This window comes from Sinocyclocheilus anshuiensis, unplaced genomic scaffold, assembly GCF_001515605.1.
Source record: "Sinocyclocheilus anshuiensis isolate Anshui unplaced genomic scaffold, SAMN03320099.WGS_v1.1 scaffold799, whole genome shotgun sequence".
Lineage (NCBI taxonomy): Eukaryota > Metazoa > Chordata > Actinopteri > Cypriniformes > Cyprinidae > Sinocyclocheilus > Sinocyclocheilus anshuiensis.
This window is the reverse complement of record NW_015548231.1, coordinates 264,209-288,564: the sequence shown is the minus strand read 5'-3', so window position 1 is coordinate 288,564 and position 24,356 is coordinate 264,209. Positions and strand designations below refer to the sequence as shown.

Below are 24,356 nucleotides of genomic sequence, written 5' to 3'. Positions count from 1 at the left end.
ATCAGCAATAGTGGTTCTTTGATGTCGTCATCATCCATTGTCTCAGGAATTCAGACTTAACTGTACTTGGATGCAATGGAGGAAGTTCCTCTCAAACTGTGAAGAGAATAGGACAGAGGGAGTGTGAGTCATGCCTGTTCTGGGAAATGAGAGAATCAGTTTAGGACTGAAATGAATCCCACGATGGATTGTGGCATGTGGACAAAGGGACTGGAGTGGGATGTGTGGAGGGGTGAATAGAGGGGTGTTTTTTTTTAGCTGTGACGAAGTGTCTTGGTTCAAAACATTGCATGGGCACCAAAGTATCCATTAAGGGAAAAATGTGTTAAATTTGTGTTTTAATAAATTTGAATCTTTTTATATGATTCTTAATTTCTTTCTTTTTGAATTGCTGGCCTTGCTTTCGCACATTTAATATTTGTTCACCTGTCTGTAGTGGTACTTATCATACGGTGTTACGAATTACATTACGTATGTTTACATATGTTTATTCAGATACTGGATTAGGATTGAAATTCATACACATAATTAAAAACAAACCCAATCCAAGGTACAATGCAGGTTCACAACAACAGTACCAGGCTGTCAAAATCAGTTCAGAACACACGTAACAAATTAAAACCGAAATCCAAGACTATAAGAGGATGGGGCAGAAAACAATGAACTAGGATAGACAAATCCACAGTACACAAATTAACTCTCAGAGCTGCATGCCATGTTGGCTGACAGGATTTCACAATGTGCTTACTTGTTTACCTAAACAGCAAATACAAACCAGGTGTAAATGACTGAATGGTTTCAGAAGCCGTCAGCAGACATGGATCTTACAACATGTTTCTTGCCGAGTTCCAGTTTGACAGTTGTCTTCTGTAAACGCAGGTATTGTTTTTTTTCCCTCCAGGTCTGTTTGTGTCCCTGCAGACCTCCTTACACTTTCCAGCTCCCCGGAAGAGTAATTTGGCATTGAGGAAGTGCACATAGCATACAAAGAAATGACTGAAGTAAGTAGCTTATTTGTTTCTACTTAATTATGTCCAAGCCTGACTTCAAATTTTCCTCAAGCATCATTGCAGTGCAAAAGTGACTTGCAAAATTGTTTAAGGCTTTCAGAAGGTCAGAAATGCTTTTGATTAACAGCCCAAAGTTACAGCAGATGTTTGGTAAGAGTCCTCATTGGCGATGCCAACTCTTACGTATGCATACAATGTAAGAAAGAAGAAAAAGCCATCGGTCTGATTGCAGTCAGTGTCTTGAAAATGTCTTTAAGCTGTTACATCCAACTCGTTCTTGACTGCAATTTAAAGGTGGTCATACACAAAATGTATTAATAAAATAGAACATTTTATTAAAACGATTCCATTAGGGTACACTGAGAAAAAAAAGCAGAGATGTGTAGTGGTTAACTAGCAAACAGCAACAAAGTAATATAGAACTGCTATTGAAAGTCAGGACACAAGCAAGTATCCTTGACTCTGCTGGAGGAAGAAGCTACCAGGGAAAGATCCCTGTCAAAAACAAAAGAAGCACACCCAATTGAACTTATTAACGCCACTCTAAAGACAACGATAGTGCCAGTCAGTGTGGTCATATCAATACATTTTTGAAAGTTAATTTTTTTCTGTGACAAGGCAATACTGTATCCCATCTCATTAAGTTGGGCCCTTTTTAACATTTGTTAAAAACAACATTTAAAGGAACAAACACAGAACACTTCCTGGAAGCAGCAATGCTATTTCCAATTTTACCTGCTCCTGCTGTATAATTTATATAATCAGACCAGAAGAGCAAATGATCAAGTTTCAAGAATACTAATTAAATAGCCTACAGTTGGGGAAACGAACTTTGACCACTTTAAGTATCTGTATATTTTTCGATTGTTTCCAAAGCCCTGTACAAGTTCCATTAAGCAAGCATCAAATTTAGTCTTGCATATTGGTTGAGATAGTTGCCTAGCTGCAATTTTAATTACTTTCCATTTAAATGAGTCTAGAGCACATTTCTTCACATTTTTCTTGCATTTAAAGTCCACTCAATCCATTTTTGACTTTCCAGCAGGGTTTCTCCGCTTCCACTCTACTAAAGCGTTATCGTCTGGCCATGACAGAGTCAAACTCAGTCTCCTCACCATCCGGGACTGCTGCTGAGGACCCATCAGAGGGTAAAGACATTTCAGCAGACGGGGATCCCAACTTCCCGATGTCTTCACTGGCAGAACTTCTGGACAATGATGATGGATCACAGCCAGCCCAGGATTCAGCTCGACCTGGACAACAGAATGATAACAAGCAGAACTCGCGAATAAGGTTCCCAGGGGCCTTTAAAAAGGGAGTTCCTAACCCCATGGACCTTCTTGAGTCCACCATGTCTGAGTATCCAGTGGCACCTGGGCCGAAGAAAGCACCTATGGACTCCCTGTTTGACTACGGCACATGTAGGGAGATCAACAATCAGAAAAAACGCAGGAAGAAACTTCCACGAGGGTGAGAGACATAGCTTCTCATGTGTTTTTGTTTTATGTTTGGGCCACTTTTATTGATCCAGTAGTGGAAAGGGTACAGGAAATGCAGAAAGAGGGGAATGAGACGAGGAAAATGTCAGAATCAAACTTGCATTGCCCAAACACATGCACTAACCGCTAAACCACAGCCAAAATGTTTTTTAGGTGGTAAATAACCTCTCGCCCTCTCAGATAAGTTGCACCTTCTGCTGGTAATTTTTTATATGATTTATACTCTTTAAACTTTTTAAAAGTGGCTGTTTTCCATAAAATAAATCATGTTGATTGCTGGCTCAAGTTCAGTTTAGTGTGTTGAAAAATAAAGAAGTATAATATTTTTGGTATATTTATTATATTTATAATACACCTATATATAATACTGAATATATAATATAATATAACATATAATGCCATCTTTCTTTTACACTTAAAGAAATACAAGTTGTTAAAACTGTTTATTCTTTGGATATGTGTTTCATTACCTAGGACTGCAAAAAAATCATTCAAGTGCATACAGTTACCTTCTGGAATCTTAAAACATAGATGGACACATTGTTTACTGGGTGATAGAGTGCAGACTGTGGTTTGAGGACTGCTTGTTATGAAATAATCACTTGTTGTATCAGTTGTGAAATGTTTCACAATTGCAATGTTTTGAGGTTGTTAATAGTCATAAATATTTATTTGTATAGCACCTTTCATACTGTACATAAAATGCAGCTTAAAGTTCTTTACAGGTCAGAATATAAAAAAGAATTGCTTTAATTGTGGCGAGACTGTGGTCAGATCTCCTCTGAATGCTTTACAGATAATGAAGTGTCACTTTTGCATGTATTATGCTCCATGCTGAGGACAGTCTACTCATGATTTTGCACTCTTGATCATGCACAGTGGGGCGAATGAATGTCTGTTGTCGTTTCCATGAATGCTTTTGGGGTAATGTTTATGTTGAGGTCTGTTAGGCAGTCAGTTTTTCCTCAGTACATAGACTTATTTGTGGAAGCTTTTTCATAGTCCACTCCATTAGGACTTGTCCAGGTTGGGTGGTTCCATTACACCTCAACCGCTACACCTCAACGTTTTCGTGAATGCCCTGTACAATTTTATATTTGTTAAATGTTCAAAGGTGCAACAAGTAATGTTTCTTTAAAAAAAGTTGAATAGTGCTTTTTTGGGTGTAAATGATTATACTCATATGAGATGAAGACTCTTGTAAGTTAAGATAAGCCAATCCCCTCATTAAAGAAGCAGATTTACATCACAACCAGCCGTGTCTTGCAATTCAGTCGATGTCAGTTTGGGACAGTGAAACATAAAGATACTTGGTGCAATTTTAAATGGAGTCGTAATCTTTAAAGTTCCTCTAAAAGTGTATGTTTCCCTCTGCAGGAAGGCTGAGATTGAGATGTCATGTGACGAGGGATCCCTGGAGCCCCCTGTTCTTAAAGTCTTCAACCGCTGGCTGTTGTTTGAAGCCGTATCTCGAGCAGATAGAAGAGCTCTGGATGGTCTCCTGCAGTATCTTCAGTCAAATGAAAAGAGGCTGACAGATGAGGAGTTCAAAGGTGCATTCTGGGAATGGTTTGGTCTCTGAGCAAACAGCACTGAGTGTAAATAGAAAATGATTGAACTACGATGTTCTTGACCGTTTTACTAGAGTAAAGACTATTATTAGGACATTTTGCTTTCCTTAATAATGATACCACTTTTTTATTAAAAAGACAAAGCCCTCCTATATTACACATGAGAAATCAACAGGGTTGTGTCCCTAAATATCCGAAGTTATCGCAACCCTAGGCTTTTGTTATTGTGCCTTTTTCGTTTAGCAAAGGAAATTCTATTATATCAGTTGATGTGATCCTGCAAGGTGGGGTCATATTTCTGCTTCCTGCCTCAAAGGGTCAAGCAAACTTTTAACGGAGAGCAGTAAGAAATCACAGCAAACTGTCACAAATGGAATGAAGGATTCTATTTGAGGAGATCAAACAGATAACCCTGGCTAAATATAAATAATGAAAAAAAAATCTCACTTGATTGAATCGGGATTTAGAGGAAAATTTGATACCTTTATGAAAGAAAGGCAGCAAGCTTTGCCATTACTTTCATACTTCAGATTAATTATTAAACTTTGATGTGTACATTTTTCTCTCTTGCTTTTCTTAGTAATCAGACCCAAAATTTGCACTTGCTGGATGTTAAAAAAAGCCAAACAAAACCCCATAGAAGTAAGAAGACACATTATCCCTCTCTCCAGCATCTCCACTTCTAAGCTTCTCACAGAAAATGGAGGAACTGGTGTATGCTGGGACCAAACTCTCCCACTCTTTCGCTGCAATCCCCAAGATATCAACTAAAAAACGGCGATGTTTACAGAACAAGCGGGAACCCAGTGTGCCTGTAGCTTTCTCTATTTCTGTTTTATCACATGACCTACCATCTAATCTACAATCTAATACCATCTAAGACTACCATCTAATCTGCGGCCTATTATGCATCAAACTAAGATTGCTGTAAAGTAATGCCATCAAGTTAGCATTTTTAAACATTCGCTCACTAAAAAAAAAAAAAAAATCTGATCAATGACTTAATAACCACAAACAACCTGGATTTTATGTTTCTAAACGAAACATGACTAGAAGACAGCTGCAGTGCAACAATCCTCAATGAAACAGCCCCTCCTAACTTTACTTTCATGAGTGTTTGCAGGACTGTTAGGAGAGGTGGAGGTGTAGCTGCTCTATTTAAAGATGTCTATCAATGCAAGCAAGTGTCATTTGGTCAGTACTTGTCTTTTGAATATCTAGGGATTGTGTTGGAAGGTGCTCCACGCATTCTGTTTATCATTATTTACAGGCCTCCAAAATACTCTCCAGCCTTTGTTGAAGAGTTCACAGAACGGTTATCAATTGTTTCTGTTTCTGACTGTTTTGCTATTGTTTTTTTTTTTGCGATAGTTCTCAAGGTGAATGCATACCTTGACTCTAGGGGTCAAACAACTAAAAGTCAAGTCAAGAATCTTGGTGTGATTCTGGAGACAGACCTTAGTTTCAGTAGTCATGTCAAAGCAGTAACTAAATCAGCACACCATATCACACCAGTCCTCAGGTCCTTACACTGGCTTCCAGTTATATTTAGGATTGATTTTAAAGTACTTTTACTCGCTTATAAATCGCTCAATGGCCTAGGACCTAAATACATTGCAGATATGCTCACTGAATATATAAACCTAACAGACCACTCAGATCATTAAGATCGAGTACGTTAGAAATACCAAGGGTTCACACAAAACAAGGGGCTTTTAGCTATTATGCCCCCCGCAGTTGGAACCAGCTTCCAGAAGAGATCAGATGTGCTAAAACATTAGTCACATTTAAATCCAGACTCAAAACTCATCTGTTTAGCTGTGCATTTATTGAATGAGCACTGTGCGACGTCCGAACTGATTGCACTGTTATTTTATGTATAATCATTTTCTATTTTTAACCGTTTTAAATTCATTTTAAATCAATTTTTAAATCATTTTCAAAGTTTTGAAATTCCTTGTTTTATTGTTGTGATTATTTGTTTTATGATTATTTTACTTTCTTTTATGTAAAGCACTTTGAATTACCATTGTGTCTGAAATGTGCTATATAAATAAACTTGCCTTGCCTTGCCTTACATTGAAAGACGGACACAAGCCATATCTAGGAGCCAAAATATCATACCGACTTGGGACAGACACAGATTTTCTTAATAAAATGTAAAACTTTAGTTGATAACAGATGTTCTTTCCTGTACTTTCTCTAGAACCTTCTACAGGGAAGACTTGCCTACCAAAAGCACTTCTGAACCTGCACAGTGGTCACAACGACACCATCCCTGTGTTGATGGACATTGCCGAACAGACCGGAAACCTCAGAGAGTTCATTAACACGCCCTTCAGAGATGTGTACTATAGGGGTGAGTCCTCCAACCACTCAAGACTGACCAGATTCAACACAAAAATTTCAGACGTCAGAACCAGTTTTCAAGCATCATTTGTCTAAAATGTTTCCAAAGTCTGTGGCGTGAGCTAACATTTACTCTGAGCAGTTTCATGAAATATGAGCAGGAAGGTGGAGTTTCATGTGTGCTTCTGACTGAGCTCAATGTTAGAGAAGTTACCCCAGAGTTAGCGTTGGGTTTCCTGGAGTCCCCACCCTGTTCAGTACAAAGAGTCCTCACAAGCACTGCTGAATTTAATGCTGTTCCTCTGTGGCCTGTTTAGGGTATTTTAATTTGCCAGTGCCACACCCGATGCACTTCATAACTTTCCTTTCCCTCTGATACACAGTTTTCAGTGCTGAAGCCTAGCAGCTAAAACACACTTCAAGTCCGGCTCATGTTATCTCTTCTTTTTCCTTTTCTTCCATGTCAATTAAAGTGGTAAATGGCCAAAATATTAAAAATAATCAAATATATTAAGGTATTTATATACAGTACACTGCTTTTCAAAAGTTTGTGGTTTTAAAGAAATTGATTCTTTTATTCAGTAAGTGCACATGACAGTAAAGTCTTTTACATTGCTACAAAAGATTTTTATTAGTGCTGTCAAACGATTAATCGCGATTAATCGCATGCAAAATAAAAGTTTTTGTTTGCATAGTATATGTGTGTGTTCTGTGTATATTTATTATGTATATAAAATACACACACACACACATACAGTATATATTTTGAAAATATTGACATGTCTATATTTATAAATACGAAGTCATAGAGTGAAACTCATAGATTGAATGAATGAATAAATAAATAAATAAATAAAGCAAGCCTGTTGTAGGACCATTTAGATTTTTAAGAAATAATTTAGAAATAATTTAAAATAAGCACATCCCATAATGAAAATGTTGTTTTATATAATGTTTATATTAGTGCTGTCAAACGATTAATCGCGATTAATCGCATGCAAAATAAAAGTTTTTGTTTGCATAGTATATGTGTCTGTACTGTGTATATATTTATCATGCATGTATATATTTAAAGCGGTCATATGATGCTGCTAAAAAGCTTTATGCACCAAGAGCTTGTAACACTCCAAAGAGAAAGGAAAAATTGAAATCGCATCATATGACCCCTTTAAGACAAATGTTACGTTTATTTATTAAATATATTGATATATTATATAAGACGTTTATTTTGGATGCGATTAATCGCGATTAATTGTTTGACAGCACTAATTTTTATCTTTCAAATAAATGCTGTTTCCTTGAACTTTCTAACCACCAAAAAAATTAAAATAATATTTTTTTTTTTTGCGTTTTTAGTATCAATATTGAAAACTGCTTAATTTAAAAAAATGTTTCTTGAGGACCAAAATGATTTCTGAAGGATCATTTTACACTGAAGACTGGAGTAATGGCTGCTGAAAATTTAGCTTTGCCATCACAGACATAAATTACATTTGAAAATATATTAAAATAGAAAACAGTTATTTTAAATTGTAATAATATTTCACAATATTACTGTTTTTACTGTAGTTTTGATCAAATAAATGTGGCCTTGGTGAGCATAAGAGACTTCTTTCAGAAATGTTTGGAAATCTTACCAATTCCAAACTTTTGCATGGCAGCATATTATTAATATATTATATTAATTTCATTTTTATTTATATGTTCTGGCAGTAGACTCATATTTAAACCTAATTTTTATTTTCATGCTGTTGTAGCCTAATCTTTGACTTGTTGTACATGCCAGGTTTGTAATAGCAGCATTATTAATACCGGGAAGTTATATTTCTCCAAATACATAATAATGTACTTGCGGCAGACGTTGTGTAGTCTGCCTCTCATTTCCTCAGGAAACAATCACTCACACATTAGTTCAGTTTGTTTACAAGTGTTGGCTCCAGGCCTCCAGGCAGTAAAGTATATATGTCAGATAGGCTAAGTCTGCAGATTTCCTCATGTAGACCCACTGCCAAAAAGCATACAAATACACCGAACTACTAAAAGCAAGTCATTAAAGATGATTCCTTTCTTCTTAGTTCAGCCAAGTATATGATAAAAGGCTTCCTTAAACTTAGACTTTAAGTTTAGGCATCCTTTATTATTCTGTTAAATCTGTGGACAATAGAAAGAAATAAAGTTTCCATCAGTAATATAAGAGTTTTAGTCACAGTCACTAGGACAAATGTTACTACCGTGCACTGGTGATGCATTCGTTGTTGTTCATGCACACATTAAGATATGAAACCTAATTGTTTTGTAAATATGGACACAGGGTAGCGGTCTATTCAAACTGCTGACACATGGGCCACTGCTAAACATGGATGTTAATAGCTAAAGCAAATCAGAAGCTGAACAACAAAACAGGCAATCCGAATATTCTTAGTGTTTTCGTTAATCTAAAATAAATCTAAGAACAAAAGTAGCAGACGACATTAACAGAGAGAGAAGAACAAAATGTGTTTATGTCCTATAGAGCTCTCACACAAACACTCGTTACAAAACTACAGGCTCTAGACACAATATGAGCCGGATTGCCTAATTTTCATACTGCAATACTTCCTCTTGTGTAAGATAAGTTGATAGCATCTAATAATATCATGCCGGTTCCCGCTGCTCTGTCTGATAAGATGTATCCTAGATATCAGTTTTCCTGTAACGTTACAGAGCGCTTTGGTTTGGATGTTAAGGTCAGTTCTTTATCATGTGATGAACTGCTTCTAACTGATTCTTTACTGGCATCTTCATTTATAATATAAATGTGGTGTGTCCGTAGGTCAGACAGCAATGCATATCGCCATAGAACGACGATGCAAACAGTACGTGGAGCTTCTGGTGGAGAAGGGGGCTGATGTTCATGCTCAGGCCAGGGGCCGATTCTTTCAGCCCAGAGAGGAGGGTGGATACTTCTACTTTGGTGAGTTTGGTGATGCTAGTTTTGTAAAGGTTTAAACCATCTTTATTGTGAGTGATAAGGAATCCAACCAGTTATTAATGTTTAATGTATTGAGAATATGAGTGGATTTTCAGTGTATTGTGTAGGATATGAATCTGCTACAGTTGCAGTCGTAAATCTTCATTCATATATTGAATGCTTTAATGCTTTTAACCTCATTACAACATGCTGGAGCCTTTAACTCCCAAAGTTAGCTCCATTTCCTGTTTTATCAGTCACTTTAGGGTCAGTAAGATTTAAAAATTTTTTAAGAAAGGAATAATATACTTTTATTTAGCAAGCATTAAATTGCTGAAAAGTGACGGTGTAAATACATGCATAATGTAAAAAGAATTTTTCCCCCTATTTTTTTTACTTTATCAAAAGTTCTTTTAGAAAAAGTATCACCGTTCCCACAAAAATATTAAACAGTACTACCGTTTTTAACAGTGATAATAGAAAATATTTCTTGAGAATCAAATCAGCATATTATCATGATTTCTGAAGGATCATGTGACACTAATGTCTGCTAAAAACTCAGCTTTGCCATTACAGAAATAAATGATATTTTAAAATATATTGAAACGAAAACATTATTTTAAATTGTAATAATGTTGTAACAATATAATTTATAATAATTTTGCTTTTGATCAGTCAGCATCTGCAGTCTAGTCTTTATTACTTTGCCAATGAATAACCAATACATTTTGGCCCAGTGTTTACCGTAGTAACATCAGGTGATTTTCTTTCCTTTTTCCTAAAACCCTCTCTTTAGTTGGCAAATGTGAGGAGCATTAAACAGTTTACATTCATTAAATGTTTAGCTGTGAGTAAAAAGGTTTCTGTAGCTTAGAGGAAAACCAACAAGACATTATGTCACAAATAAAACAAGTGTTGGTTAGAAGAGAGTGAATGGAGCCTCTGTGTTTGCAACGGAAAATACAGTAAAAGGGTCTTATATTTGGAGGCCTGATGGTCTGAAGTACAGCATACTAGAAAAGTTTCCTCTCATCTGCCTAAACACATTCTGCCCCCTGTTGACAAGAGTGTGTTACTACAGCTGTGAAAATGGCCTTTCTTAAAGGGATAGTCCACCTAAAAATTGCTCACCCTCATTGTTGCAAACCCATATGCATTTCTTTCTTCTGTGGAACACAAAAACAGATATTCTGAAGACTGTTAGAAACTAAACTGTTTTGTTTTCCTATTGACTTGTGTTGTATTGACAAAAAAATAGAATGGAAGTCAATGGGTTTGGGTGAGTAAATAATGACATGGTTTTCTTTTTTGGGTGGACTATCCCTTTTATACATGCTTCTACACGCTATTGTGCATGATTCATTAGTGCAAGTTATCCCAAAGAAAAGTCTGTTTGTTTTTGTAATTTTTCATCAAAAGGTAAGCTCTGCTTTACTTCTGAAGTGTCATTTTTGGATGATATGTGTAAGTCCTGCCCCTACTTTTTTTTTTTTTTGTCATGTCAAATATTCTAATTAGTTTATCCCCACAGGACGTTAGCGGTTACAAAGCCGTGATTTTAAAATCAAGCTGAGAATTTGAATTCCCTATTCATGAGCCTCATTTACATCTCACAAATTTTAAACCCCAAAACAAGACGTCTGCTTTGGAACTGACTGAAAGATGCAAAACTATTTTAAAATAATCCAAGGATGACAGAATAGAATTATCTTTTCTGGTGCCCTGCCAGGAGTCTCCATCTCTCTTTTATTCACCTGTAAATTAGTTTCATTTGTATTAGACACGGCTGTCAGTGTTTAATCCCTCCTGATCTGAGCACGAAGGGAGTCATTCGCCGCGGAGCTTCCCGGTGACGTGAGCGTGAACCTGTGAGCACTGACAGCTAATGTGATTTAGCAGTCACGCTAACCGCTCTCTGAGCGCGTGCAAATCAATGAGAGCGAAGCGTTTCTATAAGAAGTGACATGAAAATAATCTGTCACCCCTGGCAACAGCTCACTCTCAAGGCTCTCTGTTTGGTTTTCCTGTTTGAGATGGTTCTCGTGAGACGAGCACTAATTGAGTACTGGATACAAATAGTGACATTTAGATCAAAGCGCATTTGTCATGAGAGCCCTGCAAAGGACTGATTGACTTTTAGTTGCTAATTGTATTTCTTCATCGTGGTGTTTAGTAAAGGAAAATGATAGATAAAAGGGACATCTGGAGGTTGGAGTCTAATGGCTGGGCAGAAATCCTACAGAAGATGGCAGGTGGTTGCAGTTTTTGTGTTTTGGATGCTGGTTCTCATCAGGCTTTTTAACTAGCTTAACCAGCAAGACTACCTTTTGCAACCAGATTTATTGGACTATGATGCTCAATCAACAGCTGAACCAGCTCCAAACCAGCATAAACCATAATGATGGTCTAGATTATTATTTTTTTAACTAAGAAGTCACATGTTCACCAAGGCTGCATTTTTTTATATCAGAAATACAGTAAACACAGTAATATTATTAAAATTTAAAATAGCTGTTTTCTATCTTAATATATTTAAATTTCTTCCTGTGCTGGCAATGCTGACTTTTTAAAAGCCATTACTCCAGTCTTCAGTGTCACATGATCCTTCAGAAATCATTCTAATATGCTGATTTGATGTTCAAGAAACATTTCTTATTAGTATCAGTGTTGAATATTTCTGTGGAACCACGATGCATTGTTTTTTCAGGATTATTTGATGAATAAAAAGTTTAAAAGAACAGCATTTATTTGAAATGGAAATCTTTTGTAACATTCTAAATCCGTTTCCTGTCACTTTTGATTGCATCCTTGCTGAATTTAAGAAAATATTTTTTTAACCCCAAACTTTTAAACGGTAGTGTATGTAAAAAAAAGGTGTCTTTGTTACACATGTTACATGTACTTACTATTATAATAACAATAAATTATGCATAATTACATGCAAGTAACCTTAAGCCAAACCCTAACCATATAGTAACTACATGTAGTTAATTCATATTACTCAGTACTTAAATGTATAACTACACTGTAACAAGGACACCTTAAAACAAAGTGTAACCAAATGTTTGAATGATTTATTATTTTTATTTTTTTTACAATTTAAAAAAATTGACAACTGAAATCGATAGTCTCTTTCTCATTGCACAGGTGAGCTGCCTCTCTCACTCGCAGCTTCTACCAACCAACCAGACATGGTGCATTACCTGACCGAGAACAGCCACAAGGCGGCAGATCTGCGGAGGCAGGACTCGAGGGGAAACACAGTCCTGCACGCCCTGGTCCATATCGCTGACAACACTCGGGACAACACGCGTTTCGTCACTAAGATGTATGACTTGCTGCTCATTAAAAGTGCCAAACTCTACCCAGACTGCAACTTGGAGAATATACTCAACAATGATGGCATGTCCCCTCTCATGATGGCCGCCAAGCTGGGCAAAATTGGGGTAGGAGATTGCCTTATGTCTGCTTTAGAAACATGCATTGGGAAAGTGTGATAGGAAATGGCGAAGCAAACTAAAATGAATGAAATGTTTGTTTGTTTTCTCCACAGGTGTTCCAGCACATCATCCGGAGAGAGATAAAAGATGAGGAGGCTCGACATCTTTCCCGGAAATTTAAGGACTGGGCTTATGGACCCGTATACTCCAACCTGTATGATCTGTCTTCACTGGATACCTGCGGAGAGGAAGTCTCTGTTCTGGAGATACTCGTCTACAACAGCAGGATTGAGGTGAACTTGTGGATATACAAAAGAAAGTGAGGGAGATAGACTGTGTACTGCATGGCACTCTATATTTGTCAAATGAGATTAGAGGCCTTGCACAGCACAAGGTGAATGATTGAATGAATAAGTTGTTGTGAATGTATAGAAAAGCATTTACGGAAATGGTATAAAAATGCAGCCAAATAACAATCGCCAAGAAACTCTCTTCATTATGTTGATGGCAGTTTCAATGATTCTGACATGTTTTATCATTTGGGCCCTCAGAATCGCCATGAGATGCTGGCGGTGGAACCCATAAACGAGCTGCTGAGGGCCAAGTGGCAAAAGTTTGCCGCTGTGACCTTCTACATCAGTGTGTTTTCCTACCTTGCCACCATGGTCATCTTCACTCTTGTGGCCTACTATCGCCCATCCACGGGTACAGTGAGTACAGTCTAAATCCCTTTCAGGCAAGTCAGTTTGCTCTGCAGCAATCTTGGCCTTGCCCCATAGTTTCCAATCAGACTAGTACATCTTCCATCTGCTTGAATGGGGAGAGACTGAACTCTCTAAAACGGTTGGTGAAGATTTGGTGTTTGGCAGTATCTGTCAATTCACCAATCAAATGACAAAAACAATGGTATTAGAATTAAATTCAGCTTCTTTAGCTCAAATCAGGCTAAAACATGCTACATATTTGTCCAGCGAGTATATCGAGCTTTCTCCTATTTTTTTTCTATGATAAGTTCATGTTCTCCTGCTAAAACCCCATGAATAAATTGCATTTAAAAAATATATTAAAATATAATTTTTTCAAATTGTAATTTTATTTCACAATATTACTGTCTTATTCTATTTTTGATGGAATAAATGCGACCTTGGTGAGCAGCATAAGACACTTTAAAAAGTCTTACAGACCCCAAACATTTGAACGATAGTGTACATGTGGGTGTTCATGTTTTTTTGTTTTAAAACACAGAGTAATAGTTCCTCCTGCGTGAAAGAGAGTTCATGTGGTAGAGCTGCTTTCTGGGAATGAACAGGTCTGTAGTTGATTCCTAAATCTTATACCTCCACAGCCCCCTTACGCCTACAACTCTACAAAAGACAAGGTGCGTTTGGCAGGCGAGATCATAACCGTGGCTTCTGGAGTCTTCTTCTTCGCAACAAATGTAAGCTTTATATACACAATAACCAATCATTTTTAATACTTTTTAAATGTGTAAGATCACACTTCCATCTCCGCTTGCTGAAAGATTGTATGTTTTAGTACGCAAAATCACTCTTTCTTTCTCCTTAGCTATCACTAAAAGCCTTTAGCAGCGTTTCTTGGTTTTCTCCCCTGATTTAGATTAAGGACCTTTTCCTGAAGAAGTGCCCGGTAAGGCGATTTTCTCCCTCTTTTTAATTGAGCTGTCTAATTAATTCCAGAACCCTTTCTTGGCATGTTTTAATAGTTAATCTCCTTGCAAGATGACTGCGGTTCACCGATATGTTTATGTTAATTATAATTAATATATGGCATTGCTAAACCAGTGAGGCATTTTGCATTTGAAAAGCAAATCTTACATATTGAAATTCAGCAAATAAGAACCGAAAGACGTTCTGTAACCTTCACAAGTACAAAATACGAAAATAGCCAGAGGCCACAGCATGTTAAGTTATCAATTTTGAGCTGACAATTAGTTGCCAGTAACCTAAAGCAAATGGTAACCTTAATAGTTGAAGTATGTCGATGACGAGTACATTACCTGTTGACCAATCCCTTGTGTTTCCATAGCTTCATCTACTCCGTGTTGGTGCTGGTGAGTGCAGCGCTGTATCTGTCAGGGATTGAGGCCTACGTGTCTGTGATGGTGTTTGCTCTAGCATTAGGTTGGATGAACACCCTCTATTTTACCAGAGGCCTTAAACTCACTGGAACTTACAGCATCATGATTCAGAAGGTATGAATAGAGCAGGTTGAGGACCACGAGCAGTACATTTCATTTAACCATTCTAAATGGGGAAATCACTTTGATAGTGATATTTGTTTTCTTGACTTTTTCTTCTCTTCACCTGTCTTTATGAATGATTTTACTTACTGGCTTGTCAGTAAAACAAATCATAGTTTGTTTAGCCCTTTTCCCCAAACTTGTAGTCATATTAAAAAAAAAAAAACAACAACATTACATATACCACTGTTTTTAATGTTTTTGAAAGAAGTCTCTTATGCTCACCAAGGCTGCATGTATTTGATCAAAATTACCTGTAAAATTGCAGTAATATAGTTTTTTATTACAAAACCGTTTTCTATTTTAATATATTTGTAAATGTCTTTTATTCCTGTGATGCAAAGCTGAATTTTCAACATCATTACTCCAGTCTTCAGTGTCACATGATCCTTCAGAAATGATTCTAATATGCTGAGTAACATTTCTTATTATTAATGTTGAAAACAGTTGTTCTACTTAATATTTTAATGAAAGCAGTCATACGTTTTTTTTAGGATTCTTTGATGAATAGAAAGTTCAAAAGAACAGATACATACATACACACACACACACACACACACTCCATATACTGTATATAATGTGTGAATATTCATATATAAGTGTATTTTAATATTTAGTAAGGTCCACTTAAAATGGGACCATGCGTGGTTTTCTTTTTTCTGGTGTAAAAGGTAGAGATGGTGTAATTATTGATGAAACATTTGCATATGTTTGTATATAGTTAATGCTATATTATCCCCCAACACCCCAACAATATTTTATTCAAGATGTAAATCCTGTTCTCTTGATTGTTAAACAGCATGTCTTCACAGTTAAGTGTATATAACAAGCTGCTGTTTCCAGTAATGACTACAATCCTAACAGTGTACACTGCTGCTAGAAACTACATAAAACCCTTAAAATAATTAGCATCCTTGCCACTCTGCTTTCTTCTTATATTATCAATGTAATTAACAGACCATTCCGTTTACCTATTGTGTCTTTAATTTGGATATTTTGTTCAGATCCTCATTAAAGATTTGTTCCGGTTCCTGCTGGTCTACGTGCTCTTCATGATCGGCTATGCATCAGGTATTCTAGTAATAATAGTTCAGTTATTGGTATTATATGGAAACATTTGCCGGAATGAATGTCTTTGACTATTTTGTTTTGTATTCTGCACCAGCGTTAGTGTCACTGCTGAAAATCTGCCCTGAAAAGAATATATGTAATGGTACCTGCCCCAAATACCCAGAATGCCGAGATACAAACACCTTCAGCGAATTCCTGTTGGACCTGTTTAAGCTGACCATAGGCATTGGAGAGCTGGACGACATGTTAAAAGGCGCACAGTATCCCGTCGTCTTCCTCATTCTCCTTGTCACCTACATTATTCTCACCTTCGTCCTGTTACTCAACATGTTAATTGCTTTGATGGGGGAGACAGTGGGACAGGTGTCCAAAGAGAGCAAGCAGATCTGGAAACTACAGGTGAGGGGTATACAAAAGGTCAAATGTTGGCAGTCTGTTATATAGATAGTCTAAAGGTTAAGGTCATCTGACCAAAAATTTTAACTTTTTCTCATCATTTACTCTTCTTCATGTAATTTCAACCCCATATATTTTAATTGCTTCTGTGAAGCACGAGATGTAACGCAGAATGTCAGAGGTTTTATTTTCCATGTAGCGACAGTAAATGGCAATTCATACGGACATAGAAGTATCATAAAAGCTCCATGTATCATTTTTGGCAGTATGAATTATCGTCAGTGTTGGGGAGTAACTAGTTACATAATGGAATTACGTAAATTATTTACCAAATAAGTATAACTAATCTGTTACAAAAAAAATGTATTTTAAGGTGTCCTTGTTACACGTTACATGTACTTACTAATATAATAACAATTAATTATGCATAATTACATGCAAGTAACCCTAAGACGAACCCTAACCATTTAGTAAGTATGTAGTTAAAGCTGCAGTCTGTAACTTTTTTTGTGTTCAAAATGTACAACATTTTTATAATAAGCGAGTACACCATGAATCCATTTTCCAAACCGTGTTTTTGGCTTGTCCTGAATCACTACGGTACACCTATGATAAGTGTTAATATTTGGACTATTTTAGGCTGGTTCGGGTAGGCACCGCTGCGGAGTAGCCCAGCACCTGCGTGATTCGCCATAGACATAAACAGAGAGAAGTAGCTCCGGCTACAATGTTCTTCCGCAAGATGCACGCAGTTCTGTTTATTAACCGCTAGAGCGCCAAAAGTTACGGACTGCAGATTTAATTAATATTACTCAGTACTTAAATGTATAGTTACACTGTAACAAGGACTCCTTAAAATAAAGTGTAACCAAATGTGAAATTAAATTACAGTTGCTTATGAAAATGTTAACGCTTACAAAGGAGGTTACACCTGAATTTTTTCACACACATACAGATTTGATTGGTTTCTTTGCTGAATTTCATTGACTGCTCTAAAATTTAAGACACAAATGTTTCAGGAGTTTAGGACACAGAATAGGACTTGCATAATCGAGTTTTATTTCCTATTTGGATTTATGTACATGCTTTATTTTGAAAGATTAACTGTTTTTTTCCGAAGCATCGTTAGTTTCCAGTGTTTCCTGTCATAGCTATACAAAGATTTGATTTGAAAAACAGTATCATAGCTATTAAACTAAATCTTGTTATGATTTTAAATCTGTATTTAAGCTCAGAACAATCTCAAAGTAAAAAGAGGTGCTAAAGTCTGATTTTGTGGTGGCTGTGCTTTCAAATTCAATTTTTATAATCTTAATTCAAGTGATGAAGGATTTTGAAAGTCTGACAGTAATCAGTGTTGAGTACTACTGTAAGGTTAACCCTGCCTGCTTTAAATGTTTCAAACTGATTAACAGTTGAAAACATTTGCTAGAAATTTAGAAAAGTAATGAAATGTAATCAGCTACATTACTTTAATAATGTAATTGAAATAGTCACACTACTTATTACATTTTAAATAGGGTAACTTGTAATCTGTAACACATTACATTTGCAAAGTAATTTTCCCAAGACTTATTTTTATACATATTAGTTATGGAAGAATCTCCTTTTGTGTTTTCTTGAAAAAAAAAAGAGAGAGAGAAAAAAAGAAAAAACTGTGCTGGAATGTCGTGAGTGTGAGAAAGTGAATGATGAACGATTCCTTTGTGTGTTTGTTTCAGTGGTTTATTTTGGTGCACATCTGACAGCAATCACTTTTGTTAACTTCTGTCTAAAGCTTTTACCTCAGTATTCACTGGTTATAAATGGCTTTCCTCTCTAACATGTCATTTTCCTTTTGTTTGCATCAGTGGGCAACTACTATCCTGGACATCGAGCGGTCCTTCCCCGTGTGTCTGCGGAAGTCTTTCCGTGCTGGAGAGATGGTTACTGTGGGCAAGGGCTTGGATGGAATGCCAGACAAACGCTGGTGCTTCAGGTAGAACTACAAGATATCCACTTCTCATTTATTAAATTACAGCCTAACCCTTCAAATCATTTACAACAGTTCTGGGCTTTCGTTCTCTACGCTATAGAGTGGACGAGGTCAAGTGGTCCCACTGGAATCAAAATCTGGGGATCATAAATGAGGATCCAGGCCAGAAGGACCATTACGAGCAGACACAGGGCGGACGAGGCCTTCGAAGAGGTTGGTAAATGAGCAGGCCGCTGTGCTGCATAGATAAACCCCTAAACAAATCTTTTTTAGAATAAAAAAAATTTGGTGCAGTAACAATTCTCACTCAGAAATTGCTAGGAAAGTTCACAATTAATTCTGAAGAAATGGCAGGTCATTGATTAGATTAAACACGAAGTTTTGAAGAAGTAAGACTAAAATAGTATTTTCTTGTGAAACGTTCTCGAATAGTCTTGGAAACTATTTGCACAGTACTAGGACAAAATACATACACATTAGGGATGGTAAGATTTGCATCGGCATAAAAGTTAACGATGCGATGCATGGATTTAATAAAATGTCCATCGGGTACAAGTTGGCATTTGTATCGCAATGCACCGTTTCTAACATATTCGCATAGGTAAAAACCAATTTATTTATATATAATTATCAGTAGCTGCACTACTAGTAGATGCATTGGCTATGCATTATAGCATGAGCCCCAGTTATGGAGATGCACATCCCTAATACACAGAAATGTATGTTTGAAAAATCAACTAACAAATATAATTTCTCGCCTCTACTCCAACAGATCGCTGGTCCACTGTCGTCCCAAGAGTGGTTGAGCTGAACAGGGGCTCCAGAGACCATATCGTAGAGTTGGAGCCTCTCACAAGCAGACACAGACACAAGTCTGAAAGCTAAAGCTGAACGCTAAAGACTTAACAGAGGGTCAAGCCCTTGAAACTTTTATTACTGGGCAGATAGTTATGTATTTTATAAAAGCTGACAATAGTTGTAGTGTTTTTCATCACTATTGGGAGAACAGCTTCATATATTATGACTTTTAAAAGTATCTTGATTGTGTTTTACATGTATATTTGGACCCATGAGACACTCAGGAACATATTTGATGTGTAATATTGTAGTGTTTTTTTATGGAGTGCAATAGATTTTATAAATAGATTTTTTTGATCAAAAAACAACACTCCACAAGGACTTGGATTTGAGTATCAGCGTATATTTTAATCAATAATCATGTCAGATTACCTCAGTGTTAAATGTGCCTTGTGATAAAGTACAGTGGTTTTTTTTTTATGAAAAATCATATTGTTATTCTTTTGTTATATTGCCAACCCATAATGGAAAGACAAAAAATGCTGCTCTGATTTGACCTTTGGCTTTGTTTTGTAATAAAGGTCATGTAGAAAACAGATGTGGCACCCACACCAGAAGTATGCACAACGCCAGACAGCAGCAGTTTGCTATTTTCACCTCAGTATGCTAGCAATAGTGTGACACTGAACTTAATTGGTGTGATGGTGGTAATGATTTAAAGCGACACGTTCAGTTTAGAGGTTTCTTATTTCACTGATTAACCCATGCCAAAGGACACAATGGCACATATTGTAGGGGAACTATTTTATGCATTTTTAATATATTTTTTAACAGAGTACAAAAGGCATTGTCTGTATGCTGTAGTACATGATTTTTTTCCCAATGTCTTTTTTTGAAGTCCATGAAGTGTGATTTAGAGCAGTGGTTCCCAACCCTGGTCCTGGAGGCACCCCAACTCTGCACGTTTTGCATGTCTCCTTAATCAAACACACCTGATTCAGGTCATCAGCTCATTAGTAGAGACTTCAAGACCTGAAATTGGTGCGGCAGAGAAAGGAGACATGCAAAATGTGCAGTGTTGGGGTGCCTCCAGGACCAGGGTTGGGAACCACTGATTTAGAGGACTGGAACAGGGAACTGTGTTTTTGTTTACAGGCCTGATTTCCACACTCCTTTATATTTTATTAGACACTAAGTATAGTTTAGGTATCAAAGGAATGTACAGAAATAGATGGTAATATATTCTTGGTAGCAGATATTATCCTGCCAGTATGTTAGATGTTTGATGCTGCTGTCAATAAGCATTATTTTATGTGCTGAATTGGATGACTATTCAAACAATCAGAGAGATTTGTTCCATCAACAATAAAGAGATTCTGGATCGCCCACTCTTAATCATCTTTGTCTTATTTTCAGAGTATTTTAATTTGTATGCTACTTATTGTACTCCTTTGTTTCTTAATCACTGATCTGATTGCCTCAAGCATGTAAAGGAAAGAACTGAAATTGATTACTTTTCTAAAGGAATCTTCAGCAGTCCTATTTTAACTTGCCATTAGAAAGAAAAAATGGTTTCAGCAATTCTTTCACATCTTGGCGTAATGGCTATAAAACGTTCCAATAAAACTCATAAAATATATTGCTTTGTTTTAATAACTATGATTGTAATTTCATGGGTCTCATTTCAGCTAATAAAAAAGTGATTTAAAATCTAGTCCTAAATATAATTTGCATTTATAGTGCTAAAACTCATTTGTAACTCTTGTCTGAAAAAGTTTGTGCACTAATAAATAGCACTTTTAACACTTTTGTACGCATGTGTTTATAAAACTGCGCATATAATAAAGTCATAAACATTTCCAGTTCATGCTTTATTAATAATAATAATAAGACGTCCTCGGTTCACTCTACTCTTTTACTATCTGCTATAAGTCCAAACGAAACGGTTCTTGGTTCAGTGAGTCAAAGAACCGTTCGAACCGAGTTAATTGAAAAGATTCAAAGACTCAAAGAACGACTCGTTCACCAATTTCAGAACGTTCGATAATGAACGCATTTTTAATGATTTAAGAAAATTATCTGATTTAATAGTCAACGTCATTTTTAGAAAAAACAAATTTAGCGTTTAAATTCATACTGGTGTATTAAAAACAAAATTTTCCGTTGCAAAAGTCTTCAACTCAAAAGACTCGCTGACTGCTGCAAGGGGTTTTTTAGCGTTTGTTTTTCTCTTGACCACTAGATGGCCATAAAGTGCCGTATGTTTACTATCGCTGTCCCAACACGCATCAACTGCAGCTTTCAAAATGCAATCAATATTGTATTTTAGATTTTATTTTATATGTGTATTATGACTATTAATTGGTCATGTTTGAATAAAGCAGTAAAGAAAATGTTGCAAATATGTATGCATCCCAAAGAACTATAATGCAAGCATGCTGTCAAAAAAGACTTTTTTTTACACCGTTAGGGGAAACAGAATACAAATGACACCTTCAGACCAGCCCAGTGAAGTCACAATACAAACAACACAGAATATACAACCGCCATGCACAAATATTCACTCGAACCGAGACCATACATGAACAACCACGACTCCAAGACACCTGCTAAAGATGGGCCAGTGCACCGTCCACTAAAAAATCTAATCACTGCTGGAGTCACGATTTGCAAGAACACCTGCAACACCGCCCTCGTCTTCGCCGTCATTTTCTACCACCTTGGTGACAGGCGACATTTTGACCTTGTGTCAACCTGCAAGATGTGACTGTTTTTTGCATGCTCAGTAGCAATCTCCAGCCAGCTCTCTCCCCCTTCATCCTCCTCCTCTGCCTCCACCGCTGAAGGACATGCTGGATCTAATGCCACCTCTCCGAGGAGGCTAATCCTCTTTAGCTCCAACTTTAACTAGGCCATTAATCCCACAGGAGTTTATCTAAGCACTGAGCACCTCGCACTGCTGACACTTTAGCCTACCCACCCTCCTTCTCTCTCTCACTCTCTGTAAGTAGGGCACGGTCAGCACCCCTGTAACCGCAGCAGAACCTAAGCGGCTCAGCACCGAGTGCACACTCCTCAGAGAGAACGACAGACCACAGGTGAGAGCTACAGGAAGGAGAAAATGCGATAGAACGATGCAGGAGGAAATTAATAAGAAAAGAGATGGATGATACGAAGAAGAAAGACGAATGTTTGGCCTCAGAATCGTGAGGCAATAGCTCGGTGTTGTTTGCAAGCGCTGGACTAACATTGATTTAAGTCTGCCCTCCAGGCCCGAGCAGATGGCTTATTTGCCAGAGCACTGATACTGTGAACACGAGTGTGAGTTTGTGCTCAGAAGCCAAAGAAAATGGCCTTTTTTCATTTGTGTGGGATAATGAACACTGCAACAAAAAAAGTCTTGGATTCCAGTAAAATATATAAACATCCATCAGTTTATTGAGGTTTATGCTAATACTGTTTTTTTTATTTCAAGTGAAAAAAGGGCAAAATCTACCAGTGAAAAAAAGAAAATACACTTATATTCAAGACAAATTCTCTGACAATTTTGGAATGCATATAATGCATATATAATCAGTTTTTATGCATATTAAATTGTACATTTACTTTAATCTTGTTTTAACCATCATGTTGTGCTGACTTTCAGACACGAAACGCAAGAAAATGAGACTGTGAACATTCTTCCAGGAATGGTAACATAATGTTCATTCAAAGTGATCTGTTCTCTAATTATGTTCTGGAAACATCAGAACTGAAATGTTCTTTTCTGTAAGCTTTTAGTTGGATGTTCATCTAAATGTTACTTCCAATAATGTTTGCAGAATGATCAAGTGAACCAGTCCCTTAACATTTGCATAACCAAGGAAAAATGTTTTTTAACAAACAAAAGAAAAAAGTTCAAATAACATTCAAAGATAACATTTCATAATGTAACATGGATGTTAACAAAATATTCTTAGATCATATTTTTTCATCAACTTATTAGCAATCCCAGAGAAACCCTGTGTTCACTTGTAAAACTTTTGTGATGGAAATGATAAGAAAAAAACATGTATTTCAGTGCTTTTGCAAATGAAAAGTTTCTCGGGGGAATGTAATACTTTTATGAAAGAATACAAAACTTTTACAAGTGAACACAAAAGCACTGAAATATAATTTTCTCATATTTCTCATCTCATGTTTTTTTCCACTGCTGTACTCGCAGGCCCCAATGATCTACAGTAGGTGGAAAAAATCTATATTAATCGTAATTTCAAATTATTATTTTCCCTTCAAATTATTTTCAATAATTTCCTTGGACTAAACAGTGCTAAAAGTGCCAGCAGACAGATTATAGGAGCCTAAGAGTTTTGCCATAAGCACAACATATTAATTCAGTATCCATTCCGGGAAACCAAAAATTGCAGAATACTACAATAAAAAGAATTCAAAACAAAAAAATGGCATAAATTTGCAGCGTATATACCAGATGGAGAATGATATGATCTGTAGCTGGTTGCATAAACTGCTTAGACCGGTCTTAAAAGTTAGTCTTTTTTTTTTCTGCAAGACTGGTCATAACTTTTTAAAGTTAGTTCCTGCTCTCTCTCTTTTGCTCTTTTGTTGGTTTTGATTGCTTCTATTGTCCTTATTTGTAAGTCACTTTGGATAAAAGCGTCTGCTAAATGACTAAATGTAAATGTAATAAAAACATAAATTGGTCTAATTTAACTCCGAAAAGTAAGACTGACTACCACTTGGTTACCTGCTAGTTAGTCAAACTAGTTCTTAAGACAGTCTTAACAAGGTGACTATGTTTATGTAACTGGCCCCAGCTGAAAATTCAGTGCATTTTATCATATTTTATAGCTCCAAACCAATGTAGCACTTGGTAGCAGACTGATTAAGAAGAGAATAATTTGCAATGAATGTGTGGGTTGTGTTATAAAACACTGCACACTGGGATCTTTTTCCATCAAAATGAACCATACAGTATCAGTACAATTTAAAAGTCAAATCTAACTGCCCATGGGTGTATTATCGGATCCATGACTTATC

At 36.5% G+C, this 24,356-nt stretch overlaps 1 protein-coding gene across 1 annotated transcript; it reads left to right on the top strand.

Moving 5' to 3' along the window:
- Positions 1–340: 340 nt before the first annotated feature.
- On the top strand, positions 341–20,295 carry trpv4 (transient receptor potential cation channel, subfamily V, member 4). The gene is made up of 16 exons (XM_016441746.1): positions 341–1,001; positions 2,053–2,480; positions 3,887–4,062; positions 6,287–6,439; positions 9,242–9,382; positions 12,527–12,825; positions 12,933–13,112; positions 13,371–13,529; positions 14,165–14,257; positions 14,437–14,471; positions 14,866–15,031; positions 16,084–16,150; positions 16,245–16,549; positions 18,397–18,524; positions 18,622–18,734; positions 19,294–20,295. The coding sequence occupies exons 1-16, from the start codon at positions 993–995 to the stop codon at positions 19,404–19,406; spliced, it is 2,565 nt and encodes an 854-aa protein (XP_016297232.1). The 5' UTR covers positions 341–992; the 3' UTR covers positions 19,407–20,295.
- Positions 20,296–24,356: the final 4,061 nt, after the last annotated feature.

Excerpts from the sequence above, each read along its gene's own strand:
- trpv4 (XM_016441746.1), top strand. Across the intron at positions 13,530-14,164 it reads ATCGCCCATCCACGGGTACA|CCCCCTTACGCCTACAACTC; the intron begins GTGAGTACAGTC and ends ATACCTCCACAG. Across the intron at positions 14,258-14,436 it reads TCTTCTTCTTCGCAACAAAT|ATTAAGGACCTTTTCCTGAA; the intron begins GTAAGCTTTATA and ends CCCCTGATTTAG.